Source organism: Propithecus coquereli, unplaced genomic scaffold (assembly GCF_000956105.1).
Source record: "Propithecus coquereli isolate 6110/MARCELLA unplaced genomic scaffold, Pcoq_1.0 Scaffold7, whole genome shotgun sequence".
Taxonomy (NCBI): Eukaryota; Metazoa; Chordata; class Mammalia; order Primates; family Indriidae; genus Propithecus; species Propithecus coquereli.
Window position 1 is genome coordinate 7,064,804 of NW_012153062.1, and position 13,667 is coordinate 7,078,470.

The 13,667-nt window shown below is 36.1% G+C and overlaps 2 protein-coding genes across 2 annotated transcripts in view; both read right to left on the reverse strand.

Annotated features, from left to right (window-relative positions):
• The window catches only part of KIAA1107 (KIAA1107 ortholog), an 18,232-nt gene extending 16,772 nt beyond the window's left edge, over positions 1-1,460 (reverse strand). Inside the window, exons 1-2 of the mRNA XM_012661061.1 lie at positions 1,380-1,460; positions 652-789 (exon numbers count right to left, since the gene is read on the reverse strand). Coding sequence (XP_012516515.1) covers positions 652-780 — 129 coding nt within the window. The 5' untranslated portion in view covers positions 781-789; positions 1,380-1,460. The remainder of the gene's footprint in view (positions 1-651; positions 790-1,379) is intronic.
• An 11,387-nt stretch (positions 1,461-12,847) lies between these two features.
• Positions 12,848-13,667, reverse strand: part of BTBD8 (BTB (POZ) domain containing 8) — a 72,933-nt gene continuing 72,113 nt past the window's right edge. The window contains exons 8-9 of the mRNA XM_012661079.1: positions 13,431-13,519; positions 12,848-13,005 (exon numbers count right to left, since the gene is read on the reverse strand). Coding sequence (XP_012516533.1) covers positions 12,888-13,005; positions 13,431-13,519 — 207 coding nt within the window. The 3' untranslated portion in view covers positions 12,848-12,887. The remainder of the gene's footprint in view (positions 13,006-13,430; positions 13,520-13,667) is intronic.

The window sequence follows — 13,667 nt, forward strand, 5'->3', positions numbered from 1 at the left end:
CATTTTATATCCAGAAAATTTAATGTAGTAATCAGGCACACTTAGAGTTGTGCTGTGCCAAATAATATTGCTAAGTGCCAAACTATGTTTAAAATTAACCAGCCAAAGTGCCAATTTCTAAACTTTCATAAGAACTCTATATTGAGGTAAATAGAATTTTTAAAATTTTGTATTAGGAAAAATTCTAAACATATACAAAAGTAGAAACCATAATCGACCCCCAGATATCCATCACCTAGCTTCAGTAATCTATGCAACATTTAAAATGCACATACTTTTTTTTTTTTTTTGAGACAGTGTGTTGCTCTGTCTCCCGGGTTAGAGTGCAGTGGCATCATCATAGCTCACTTATAACCTCAAACTCCTGGGCTCAAATGATCCTCCTGCCTCAGCCTCCCTAGTAGATGGGACTATAGGCATGCGCCACCACACCTGGCTAATTTTTTCTATTTTTAGTAGAGACAGGGTCTTGCTCTTGCTCAGGCTAGTCTCAAACTTCTGACTTCAAGCAATCCTCCTACGTCAGTCTCCCAAGTGCAAGGATTACAGGCTTGAACCACCATGCGTGGCCTTAAAATGCACATACATATTTAAAATCTTCAAAAAGTTCAAATATTACATCATTTTAATGAATTTTATTACATTCAGTACCATTTCCTTTGTACTGTCAGAGTTCACTAATGTGTCCAGAGCCATAAGAAGAGAGCAACTATTTTCAGTGGTAATGTTTTCTCCAATTGCTTTCAAAATTTTGTCCAACAGATCAGCCGTGCTGCTCATTGCTTGTGACTACAAAACACAGAAATTGATATTTAATAGGAATACATGTAAAATGTATAAGAAATATGAAATTCTGGATAACAAAACAATCATAACTAGCTGTATGAAGTTGATTTGTTCTTTTCCTTTCCTTTGTTAAAAAATTTGCAATATATATCCATATACTTCGTTTTGAAGAGCCAACATAACCCTCATAACACAACCTAGAAATAAGCAATAGGAGTTCTTTATTCAACGACTAATTAGAATTAGTAAGAGATGGAATTTTGCATGGACATAATTATGTTACTGACTAAAACGGTATTTTTATGACTTTGGCTTCTAAAATGTGGCTATGCTGATTGAAGGCTAGAGTTGGCCAGAATTACGTTGTGCCTTGCCAGGGCACTCAAACCTGTCCCTCCTGCCTTCCTTATCTTGTGAGCCAAAAATCCTGTCCATCACTGCTCTAAATCCTATGTAAACATGCCATCTGCTATGTAATTTATTTAAATCATACTAATTTAATCAATGGCAACTTGCATTTAAAAACTCTTATGTAATTAACATCAGAACACAAAGATGGAACTAAATATAGGACATAATTTTAGACATAGTACCTGTAAGAAAAGAGCAAAATTTTCACTCTGAATAATCTTGGAGAAGTTTTCTACAATAAATGAAATACATTCTTCTTGGAGCTGAGATGCCATAGTCAGTGCCACTTCTGTCCACTTCACTCTGGGTAAACTCATGATTAGCCTGTCACTTTCCATCAGAAGAAAAGCAGCATTCTTATCATTCTTAGAATTGAAAAAATATTGGGAAAAAGTTAGATAATATTACTGCTCATAAAATAACCTTCTAAGCAAGTCAAATACTTTCATTTTCTTGGGCTATTTCCTGCAAAAAACAAAATTCCAGGTAGCTGATGTCTTTGTCATTAGTTTTACATACAATATTTATTTATTTACTCACAATTATCCAAAAGGGCAAACTTTGAGCTAGGAAGAAACCACCTTTAAAAGGCAGCTAAAACAAATCTGAGAGCAAAGTTATAACTACAAAGAAAAACTTGAATTCTCTGAGATTATCATTACTTAATTAATTTTTGTGCTTATAGATATCATTCATAGTTGCATGGCTACACTGACATAGCCTTAATTCTTTTACAACTATATAATACGTGTTATTTATTCCAAATTTAGAAAGGCCAAAAATTACTTATAATCTCCAGTGATTTTTTTCCTCTTCTCTAATTAGGTAAGACTCTATTTTTATATTTTATTCATTTAATGATGATTCATTTTTATACCACAGAAAAAAAATGTTCCCAAATATTTATCTCTGGAAAAAATGGAATGACAATTCACAAATACCATATGCTCCAAGGAAATGGAAAAAATGGCAACTATAAACTATTGTTATCTTATTCATGCTTGATTTCTAGTTCTTAATATAATGCTAAGTAAATAACTATTTACTATAAATAACTATAGTCTACCTGGTAGACTATAGCAGATTGAAAAACATAGCCAAAAATTCTTTGTAGCTTCATCCATCAAGAGGTAGAATCTATTTTTTCATGCCTTTTCAATTCATGCCTTGAATCTGGACTGGCCTTTTCACTTCCTTTAACCGACAGTGGTGGTATGTAAGTTCCAGGGCCTAGACCTCAAGAAGCATTGCAGCTTCTGTCTTTACCCTCTCGGAATCCTGGGAACACCAGGATTGAAGCCTGGTAAGGAAGACCATGTGGAGTAGGAGGCCCAGCCTCCAGCTTAGTCACCAGCTGAACGTAGTCACAGGAGTGAGCTCAGGCAAGACCAGCAGAAGAATCACCCAGTCAATCCACAGAATTATGAGAAATAATAAATTGCAGTTTTACGACACTTAGTTTGGGGGTGGTTCATTAGACAGCAATAGATAATTAATAAATCTGGAAACGACAGACTGAAATACCCAACACGGACTCTATGAGGTAGACTTCGCACACCTTCTGTTTCATTCAGGTGTCAACTAAAGCACTAAGTTTTCCCTGATTCCTACACCTACATCAGATACCTTTTATACCTGCTATCAGAAAACCTGCCCCTTTTTTGTTAGAGCACTTAATTCATTTGTAATTAATAAAACATGAACATAACTATATGATTAATGTCTGTCTCTCTCACTAGGCTGTATGTGCAATGAGTGTAAAACCATGTCTGTTTTTGCTCACCATTTTATCCCCAGGGCCCAGTATAGAACTGGGTCACAGCAGACATTCAAATATTTCTTGACCTCTCAACATAATTAGAGACTGAGAGTCTACATGTGAATAACCTAAGTTGCATCTTTGAACATCAAAACTTTAAAAATTTTACCCATTTAGCAAGAATTCTTTAAAATGTATTATATTCTTCCACTGCTTTATTAGAGTAAAAAAAATCATACTTTGCTCTAATTCAAGTCTTTTATTATCTTAGTACCATTATCTTTTCCTCCTCCAGTGACTTCCTGAGTAACTGTGCAATTACTAAAAGTTTCAGACAATAAGCCCAATTTGCTGTACTGTTGGCAGTGCTCTGGTACTGGAGCCAAACGTAGGGTATTTAAATAAATTTGGCAGGTATCTACAAAGTGCTTACTATATACATAATGTGATGTGCTCTGACAGTAATATCTTTTAAAAATACAGATATGGAATATAGTTATCATAATTTAGCTTGGAATCTGTTGGAAAACTCAAATATGGACACAGTTAAATGATAACAGTTGCTATGTGATCTTATTCCATACTGATCTGAATATATAATAAACATTAAATGTTAGAGTATCTAGAAATTCAAAGAAAAAAAGGAATACTTCTAGACCAAACACATAAAATTTTAGTTTAATAGTTAACATAATCACATAATTCACAATTTTAAAATGTATAAAAGGTATTACCAGGAAAAGTCTTTCTCTCCTTCCTATCCCCAAACCTCCCATTTTATAACCAATACTATTTTTTCTCTATCTTTCCAGAGTTATTTTTTGCATATATAAATAACATACATATGTAATTTCACCCATATTTTCTTCAGATGGAGGCATTAATATGCATACTACCTTGTCTCTTGCCTTTTACACTTAGCATACATCTTGAATATTTGCCTTAATCGATGTATAAAGAGTCCTTTTATTATTTTAATAACTATGTAATATTCTAATAATATAGATATAAGTCATTTAACTAGTCTTCTACTTATAGACATTTACATTGTTTCCAATTTTTTGCTATTATAATGTTGTAATGAATTACTTTGTACATAACATTATTTCACACATATGTGAAAATATTTATAGGATACATTCCTAGAAGCAGAATTGGTAGGTCAATACTTCTTGTCTTAACTTGGGTTCTGCCTAAACACTGAGCCTGAGAAACAGGCATATATATGGAAAGCTTATTTGGGGAAGTGATCCCAAGGGGATCTGAGGCACAGGGAGAGTGAAACAGGGGGAAGGAAAGCCAATCCAAGGGTGCGTTTTCTAGCTCCGTGCTACTCAAAGTGTGATCCACAGCCTCAGCATCAGGCAGAATTTGTTAGAAATGTAGACTGTCTGGCTCCTCCCTTGACTTACTAAATTAGAATCTGCTTTTAAACAAGATCCCCTAGTGTTCTGTACATACACTAAAATTTGAGAATTACCGATAGAGCAGTCACTACTATAGGCAACTGGGGCAAATCTCATTGGGAACCCTCTGAAGAGCTGTGAAGGAGGTACTCTGAATTATCCATCCAAGGGACAGAATAAGGAAACATTAACCACTGGCTCCCATCTCCCATTGGTCAAGACTTGTCCCCTAAGGTGTTAACTCTTTTCCACCACAAGGTTTACACAGGTTTAGAACTGCCAAGCTGCAGGTATCCCATGTAGAGGAGCAGTGAAGCTGCAGGGCAGAAAGTGAGAAAGGTGTGTGTGTGATGTAGCTTAGGGGAAGTGCTGTCAGATTACACCTTTGCATAGCTAGCTACTGCAGCAATGTGGAGTGCAAACATGGGCCAAGAGGATACAAAGTAGAACGCCAGCAGTATCCAAAATGCTGTCAACATAACAATCAAAGGAGCACTGTTTTTCAAATGGCAGATTCCTCCATAGCTATGTAGAGAAAATGTATTTAGTGGTTTGCAATGAGCATTAGAAAGCAAAAGAAATAAAGAAAGAAGGTGGGGGGAGGAGTGAGAAAAAGAAGGAAAAAAGGGGAAAAATAGAAAACACTAGTATAACATACGTAATAAGACTAAGATTTCTTTTGTGAAACTTGTGTTTCAGTTCTACGAGTGTTATTGTACTGGGTTACAATGTAAAAAGAACTTATTCTGAGTCAGAGTCAAAAAAATTGGAAAACATAGCAAAAGTTGGGTTAATTTATGTCCTTCCCAGGAATACATAAGGATATTTACTCCCTACACTTTAACAAACATTGCAAAAATTTCCTTTTTATCATTCTGAAAAGTAGAAAATAGTCTGACACTATAGTTTTAAGGTCAATTTCTCTTAAATAAATGAAGATGAGGATCATCAAATTAAGAGATATCTGCATTTTCTCAGTGAACCATCTAATTCTATCCTATCTTTAGCTTTTGTTTTTTTAAAATCAATTTGTAGAAAATCTCTATATTAGGAAAATTAGTATTGTAAGTATGATATGAACAGTCATTTGTTTTTTAACTTTGTGACAGAGAAAGGAAAAAATCAAAGTTCCTCATATAAAAATATATTTTAAAATTCTCTCTATATAGCCTAATGTAATACTTTCTTTTTAGAATTTTATTCATTGTATTTTATTGTTATCAAAATATTAAGGGGGCACAAATGTTTTTGTTACATGGATATACTATATAATGCTGAAGTCAGGGCTTTCAGTATGCCTCTCACCAGGACAGTGTTCCCTGTACCTAATTGGTAAGTTTTTAATCCCTCCCCTGCCCCCCCACCTTCCTCCCTTCTTGGTTTCCTCGACATCTCTTCATGCCCATGTGTATCCACTGTTTAGCTCCCACTTATTAGTGAGAATATATGGTGCTTGTTTTTCTATTCCTGAGATACTTCATTTAGGATAATGGTTTCCAGCTCCATCCAAGTTGCTGCAAAAGACATTATTTCATTCCTTTTTATGGCTGAGTGGTACTCCATGGTATATACCACATTTTCTTTATCCACTCATGAATTGATGGGCACTTAGGTTTGTTCCATATCTTTGCAATTGTGAATTGTACTGCAATAAACATTTGAGTGCAGATGTCTTTTTGATAAAGTGATTTCTTTCCCTTTGGGTACATACCCACTAGTGGGATTGCTGGATCGAAAGGTAGGTCTACTTTGAGCTCTTTGAGGAATCTCCATACTGTTTTCCATAGGGGTTGTACTAGTTTGCAGTTCCATCAACATTGTATAAGGATTCCTTTTTCTCTTCATCCAGATCAGTATCTGTTGTTTTTTGACATTTTAGTAAAGGCCATTCTGACAGGGGTATTTCATTGTGGTTTTAATTTGCATTTCCCTGATGATTAGTGATGTTGAACATTTTTTCATATATTTGTGGGCCATTTGTCTATTTTCTTTTTAAAAAATTCTGTTCATGTTTTTTGCCCACTTTTTGATGTGGTTGTTTAGTTTTTTTCTTGCTGATTTGTTTCAGTTCTTTGTGAATTCTGGATATTAGTACTTTGTCTGATGTATAGTTTGTGAATATTTTCTCCCATTTTATAGGTTCCCTGTTTACTTTGTTATTTCCTTTATTGTGCAGAAGCTTTTTAATTTAATTAAGTCCCATTTATTTATTTTTGTTGCTGCTGTGTTTGCCTTTGGGGTTAATCATAAATTCTTTGCTTAGAATATGTCTAGAAGAGTTTTTCCTATGTTCTCTTCTAGAATTTTTATGGTTTCATGCCTTACATTTAAGTCTTTAATCCATATTGAATTAATTTTTGTATATGGTGAGAGATAGGAGTCCTGTTTCATTCTTCTCCATATGGCTATCCAATTTCCCAGCACTATTTATTGAATAGGGCATCTTTTCCTCAGTGCATATTTTTGTCTGCCTTGTCAAGGATCAGTTGGTCATAGCTATATGGTTTTATTTCTGGGTTCTCTATTCTGTTCCATTGGTGTATGTCCCTATTTTTATACAAGTACCATGCTGTTTTGGTTACTATAGCCTTGTAGTATAATTCGAAGTCAGATATTGTGATATCTCCAGATTTGTTCTTTTTGCTTAAGATTACTTTGGCTATTTGGGCTTTTGGTTCAAAATGAAGCTTATTTTTTTCTAGATCTGTGAAATAAGATGTTGGTATTTTAATAGGAATTGCATTGAATTTGTAAATCACATTGGGCAGTGTGGACATTTTAATAATATTGACTCTACCAATCCATGAGCATTGTATGTTTTCCCATTTGTTTGTGTCATCTATGATTTCTTTCATCAGTGTTTTGTAGTTCTCCTTATAGAGATCTTTCCCCTCCTTGGTTAAATATAATCCTAAGTATTTTATTTTCTTTGTAGCTATTGTAAATGGTAGTGAGTCCTGGATTTGACTCTCAGCTTGACTGTTATTAGTATATAGAAATGCTACTGATTTGTATACTAATGTATCGCTTTCTTGTCTCCCTTGGTATATCACAGTGTTGGGAATATCACTGATGACCAATAAATATTTGATGGATTAAAGTGCCTGCCATAGCACATGCAGTTGAACTGAATTACAACTAAAGAATACTTAAGAAGACTGCTTGAGGAGAAGTGACATCAATAAGATGGCAGAGTAGGAAGCCCTGGACCCTCTTTCTCCAATGAACATACCAACTTAACAACAATTAATAGATAAATTCTTTTTGAGAAATCCAGAAACCAGTAGAGAGGCTCCTGCACCCAGGATGATCTTGAAACAACACATTTTGAAGCAGATAGGGAAATTTGAGACACTTCTTACCAGAATCCCTACCCATGGCAGAGTTATATGATCATGAAAAAAGCCACCAGATCCCAGCTTCTCCCTGGGGAGGGAAACAGTTGGACCATGTGTTAAATATCCCAAGTTTTCTGGGGACTGCCTAGATGACTGGCTTCTGTATTCTAGTCTTGGAGTACTGATAGGACCTGGCAAACTCTAGCCATCTGTGGGAGAACAGAGATGGTGGTTTAAACTGGCAGTCATCATATTCTCTTCCCACAGCTCAGCACAGAGCAAATGGATGAAAAAATACTTATTCCCAGCTTCTCCCTCAGTAGGGAGAGTTAGTTTGCAAGCCTAATACCCTAACTTTTCTGGGGGTTTCCCACAGGACTGGCTTTGTCTTGCTTATCTCAGAGCACTGTCAAGACCCAGAAAAATCTAGCCACCAGCAGGCTAGTAAGAACAAAGATGGTGGTTTGGGCTGGGAGTCAGCATGGTTTCTCACTCTGGCTTAGCACAGAGTAAGTGGACAAAAAACCTTAGCTCCCAACTTCTCCCTGGGGAAAGAAAGAATTGAAATGGGACCTGGCATGCCCTAGCCACCCAGGGGCCAGTGAGAACACAGATGGTAAATGATGTAGCATGTAACTAGTCACCACAGCCCTACCCCCTGACTCAATGAAGAGTAAACAGTTGAAAAACCCCAAGTCCCACCTTCTTCTTGGGGAGGAAAGGAGTTGGACAGAGTGTCCAATGATTCAGCTTTTCTGGGGGCTACCAAAGGAACCAGCTTCAGTTTTGCTTGACTCAAAGCAATCATGGGACCCAGCATACTCCAGATGCCTGGGAGCTGCTAAGAGCAAAGAAAACAAATTGGATGAACAAGAAGATGTGAAAGGCCCCCAGAATCTCTGGCTGAGCTGATAAGTAAAGGTCTTCTCCTATACAAGGCCAGTCCAAAAAAACTGGGAGAGGTGGCTATTTTGTCTAATGTGAAGACTAATACACATTCAAGGACAATGAAAAAAAACAAGGAAATATGTTCCAAACAAAGGAACAAGATAAATCTCCAGAAACCAAATGAAATGGAGGTATGTGATTTACCTGGAAGAGAATTCAAAACAACCATCATAAAGATGCTTTCTAAGGTCAGGAAAACAATGAAAGGCAAAGTAATAGTTTCAGCAAAGAAACAGAAAATATTAAAAAGGAACCAAACAGAAATGATGTAGCTGAAGAATATAATTATTGAAATGAAAATTGCACCAGAGAGGCTCAACAGCAGAGTAGATCAAATAGAAGAAAGGGTCACCAAACTCAAAGACAGGTCATCAGAAATTATTCAGACAGAGGAGCAAAAAGCAAAAAGAATGAGAAAATGAAGAAAGTATAAGGGACTTATGAGACACCACTGTGTGGACCAAATATATATTATTGAGGTTCCAAAGGAGAAGATAGAGAAAACGAGTCAGAAAAATTATTTAAAGAAATAATGGTTCTACCTACCACAGAAGTTCAGGAAAAACAAACAAACAAACCAAAAAGAAAACAAAAGAAAAAGAAAAAAGGAAAAAAGAAACAATGGCTGAAAACTCCCTAAACTTCAAGAAGGAAGATGAGGGAGAGGTGGTGGAAGACCCTGATAAGGACTGCTTCTTATCCTAAAAAACAAACAAACCAACAAACAAACAAACAAACTTTGCTCACATTGAGCACTTACCATATTATCTTGAATGGTAGCAATAGGTTTTAAGACCTGGCTTTGTCATTTATTATCACTGTGAACTTGAATAAAGCACCTCCTTAGTTCTCTTTTCTCATGTGAAATGGAGATAATAGTATCTGTCTTATAATTCATTTCACAAAAAATAAAAAGTATTTTTTGAACTGTAAAGCTCTAAGAAAAATTCCACTAAATACTGGTACTACTACTAGTAGTAAATTATGCTTCTGCTTCTATTGAACTGAATTGTAGTGGGGCCAATAGTTTTTTAATTACTTACGGATCATGAAAACTAATGTAAAATAGTAAGCAACAAAACTACAAAGTCCTTCATTAGAGTAAACCGAGATTTAGGTTTACTTTTTGTAGTGGTATCTCATCAGCTGATGTCCTACACTTAATTACCAGTTAGATTTAGATCTATCTTCCAGGTAACCCAGGCTGATGTACCATTCAGGGTTCCATCGGAGAAACAGGACTAATAGGAAGTGTATATATATATACACAGCAGGTCCTCAGATAATGTCGTTTTGTTCAACATTGTTTGGTTGTGACACTGATGAGAAAAACAGTTGCTTGTCGGCCAAGGCCACTGTCTGTGTGGAGTTTGCATATTTTCCCCATGTCTATGAGAGTATTCCAGTTTCCTCCTACATCCCAAAGACGTGCACATGAGGTGAACTGGTGTGTCTAAATTGTCTCAGTATGAGCGAGTGTGGGTGTGTGTGTGAGTGTGCCCTGCAATGGAATGGCATCCTGTCCAGGGTTAGTTTCAGTCTTGGGCCCTTAGCTGCTGGGATAGGCTTCAGCCACCCACAACTATCCACTGGAATAAGTGAGTTAGAAAATTAATGAATGAATATGAATTATTATAGAAATTCATAACTTATACAACCATCATACAAATACATGACAATAAACAACGCAGAACAAAAGCAGTTAGCCTACCATACTTATGATGGTTTTTGAACTGTGTAGTGGTAGGAGGCGTTCCTTACAATTTTTGCTTTGCAAACATTTATTCCTTGATTTAACCCACCACCACTATTGTCGTCACTCACTGATTCCCCCAAAATTGGGTAAATAATTACTTTACAATTTTTATTAATCTTTCTTAAATGTATGTATAGCTCACATTTATTTCAATGTTCAATATTCGAAGTGTTTTGAGTCTTTATTTAGAAATTTAGTAATGCCCAGAAATATGCCATAGGAACTTAACTCTTGTTTTTCACAATTAGCTGTGGTAAAATTGTTTAGTTATATGTTGTTTCACTTAATCTCGCAGTTTCCAAGAACCAATCAATGACGTTAAGTGAGGACTTATTGTATAAAGAAATTTGTTACAGGGATTTGATCTTACACAATTGTGGAAGCTCGTTAAATAGGCTTTGTGTCTGATGATGTAGTCTGAACTTCACAGGGCAAGCAGTTGAGAAAGGAAGATGGATGTAAAAGTGGGGAGAGCAAGGACAAGCTGACACCAAGAACACTGGCTGGAACCCACATCAGTCTCAACACCTCCAACCGGTGAAATGGCTATCGCATAGGAGATGCTGGCACTTTTTTCATTATGGTGCTAGACACATACCTGGCCCACGGGTTAGAGAAATTGAAGGAGGATACATGGAAAGGCAGAACAGTTGTAGGTCTAGCTACGGTTAGCCAGTAAATAAGCAACAACATGTGAGTCTAAATGCACCTGCCCTAACCTTCCTAGTGTAAAAACCAAAAAATAGCTGTTCTTTCACTTCCATCCTCCAAATCTCATGCCAAATTATCTCTTGTGGCCACTCTAACTGGAAACAGAGAAGGAAATTCTGGGCAGCATAGTGCACCATAGCCAAGCTAACATGTTACAAAGCCACTATAATCAACCCCTTGCCAACTTGGCAACCACATACACCTCTTAAAACATACTTAGTTTCCAGGTGGAGACAATAACAGTCATGCTTCCACCTAACATAATACAACTATCCCCCATACAACAACTCTTTTCCCAAAAGAGAGGATACAAAGTTCCTTTTTTTGTCTTTGGGTGATGTTCATTCTTTCTCAAATAGATTCACAATTCTCTTTTATATCTATTAATAGTAACTTAAATGTGGACATATAAACTGCTATTATTAACAACATGTCTTCACATTAGATGGCAAGGGGATGAGACAATGGAGAAAAACCCAAAGCTGTTTGGTTAATTCGTAGACAAACATTCATGTAAAAAAGGGATATGAATATGTTTATATCATAACTATTGCAGTGCTCATTTCTGTAACTAGTCACATGGTTGTAGCTATTATTTATAATTACCTTCTTTCACTGCCCACTTCATATTCCCTCCTTTGTCCTCAGCAAGTACCTCTGCTGTTCATGGTTCCTTATCTGGTAGGGTGGTTCAGACTTTCATTCCTGAAGAATTATCAGCACTGCCTAAATTGGGTTGTTACTGCTTTCTATTGATTTTACTCATATAGCCTGGGTGTACTGCATTCCAGATGTAGTCTTCCTTACCCATATTGTATAGTAGCAACCCAATTTCCCCTTGACAGTCAAGTTCGATCTATCAGTTATTTCCCTTCTTTGCTTGTGGGTGTACAAAGTGGCCAAAGGAAGGCAGTCTCAACTTCAAGTTCAATAGAATCATTATTTGTGTCCCCAGGGGGAAGCATTGTTCTCTTTGGAACTAAGACTTCTACATCAACAGAGCCTAAAGTTGCAGGGAAAGGACACAAAAAATTTGTTAGTGGATCACAAGGAATAATTGTGTCATTGAGCTACTCCCATTTCCACAACTTGATTTCTAGATCTATGGGAGAAATAGCACCATAAATCGAAATCTGATTTAGAGCATATATTGAATCCTAGAAGACACTGTTCCAACCCCACAAGGCATTGCCACCTAGCTGGCACTGTAACTGAGTCTTCAACAGGCCATTTCTCCATTCAAGCCAGCTGCTCCAGAATGATGGGGAACCTTGTAAAACCAAGAATTCCATGAGCATGAGCCTATCACCACACTTCAATTGCTGTTAAATGAGTTTGTTAATCAGAAGTGATGCTGTGGAGAATGTAACGATGATGGATAAGGCATTCTTTAAGTTCATGGACAGTGGTTTTAGCAGAAACATTCTGAGCAAGGGAGGTAAGTCCATGTCCAGAGCAAATGTCTATTCCAGTGAGAACAAAGCACTGCCTCTTCCATGATGGAAGTGATCCACTGTAATCAACCTGCTACCAGGTAGATGGCTGATCCCCTGAAAGAACAGTTCTGTTAAGAAGTTCACTGTTGTACCCAGATTCTCCGTGGTGAGTGGAAGTCAATATTGCTGAGGTGATGAATAAAGCTCCATCTCTCCGAATTGGTTCTAGATTATCTGAAATTGGTTCTTTCATCTTTCTACATTTATGTTTACATCACTGAAAGTACTATACAAAATTGAATAAACTTTTTGATAACATACACACGAAATGGTTATTTAGGTTGTACTTACTAAGGACTGAATCAACATATTAAGACAGCTTTTCTGAATCTCAGGGGGTACATTTGCAAAGCTTCTTTCAGACCAAAACCTTGCAAAATGCTTTACAATCCACCTGTTAAAATCAAAGAATCCCAAGTTAGAGGAATGAAAGTATTTTTCATTATAATAGTCAATAATATTTTGGTTTTCAGTTACATAAATTGTACATATGTATGTTTTGACTGTTAATTTTATGAGCGCTAAGATGGACTTAACTATAATCCCTTTTCTGTAAACACATATTTTAAGCCCATGTTAGGTTATGTGCACAGATTTTAACATAACTAACCATGGTTCAGCTAAAATAAAATTGATCCCAAGTATCTTGAATAATATATAAATCAATACTTCTACTCAGTTGGTGGAACTAGTTAAGCATTAAGCTACTTACATTGTGCCCAAGGAAATAGGCCAACTCTAAAATTGTCCACAAAATTAGAAGAATGCAAAATCAAAATCCCTAAATTAATAGCATCAGCACTACTTAAGATAACTTACTTCATGCAGTCAGCAAAAAGACTTTCCACTCCAACTGAATGAGCAATAATCAGGCATTCTAGTATAGATACCAACGTTCTGGGAACAGGCTAAAATTAATAGAAAACACCACATTTACTCTTTTTCTATTTACAGAGGCTAAAAATATTTGGTTCATAAAGATAATCTGATTTATAATCCTAAACTACAGAATAAATACATATAATTAAAAATTCATTTTCTATATTTAATTCTTTA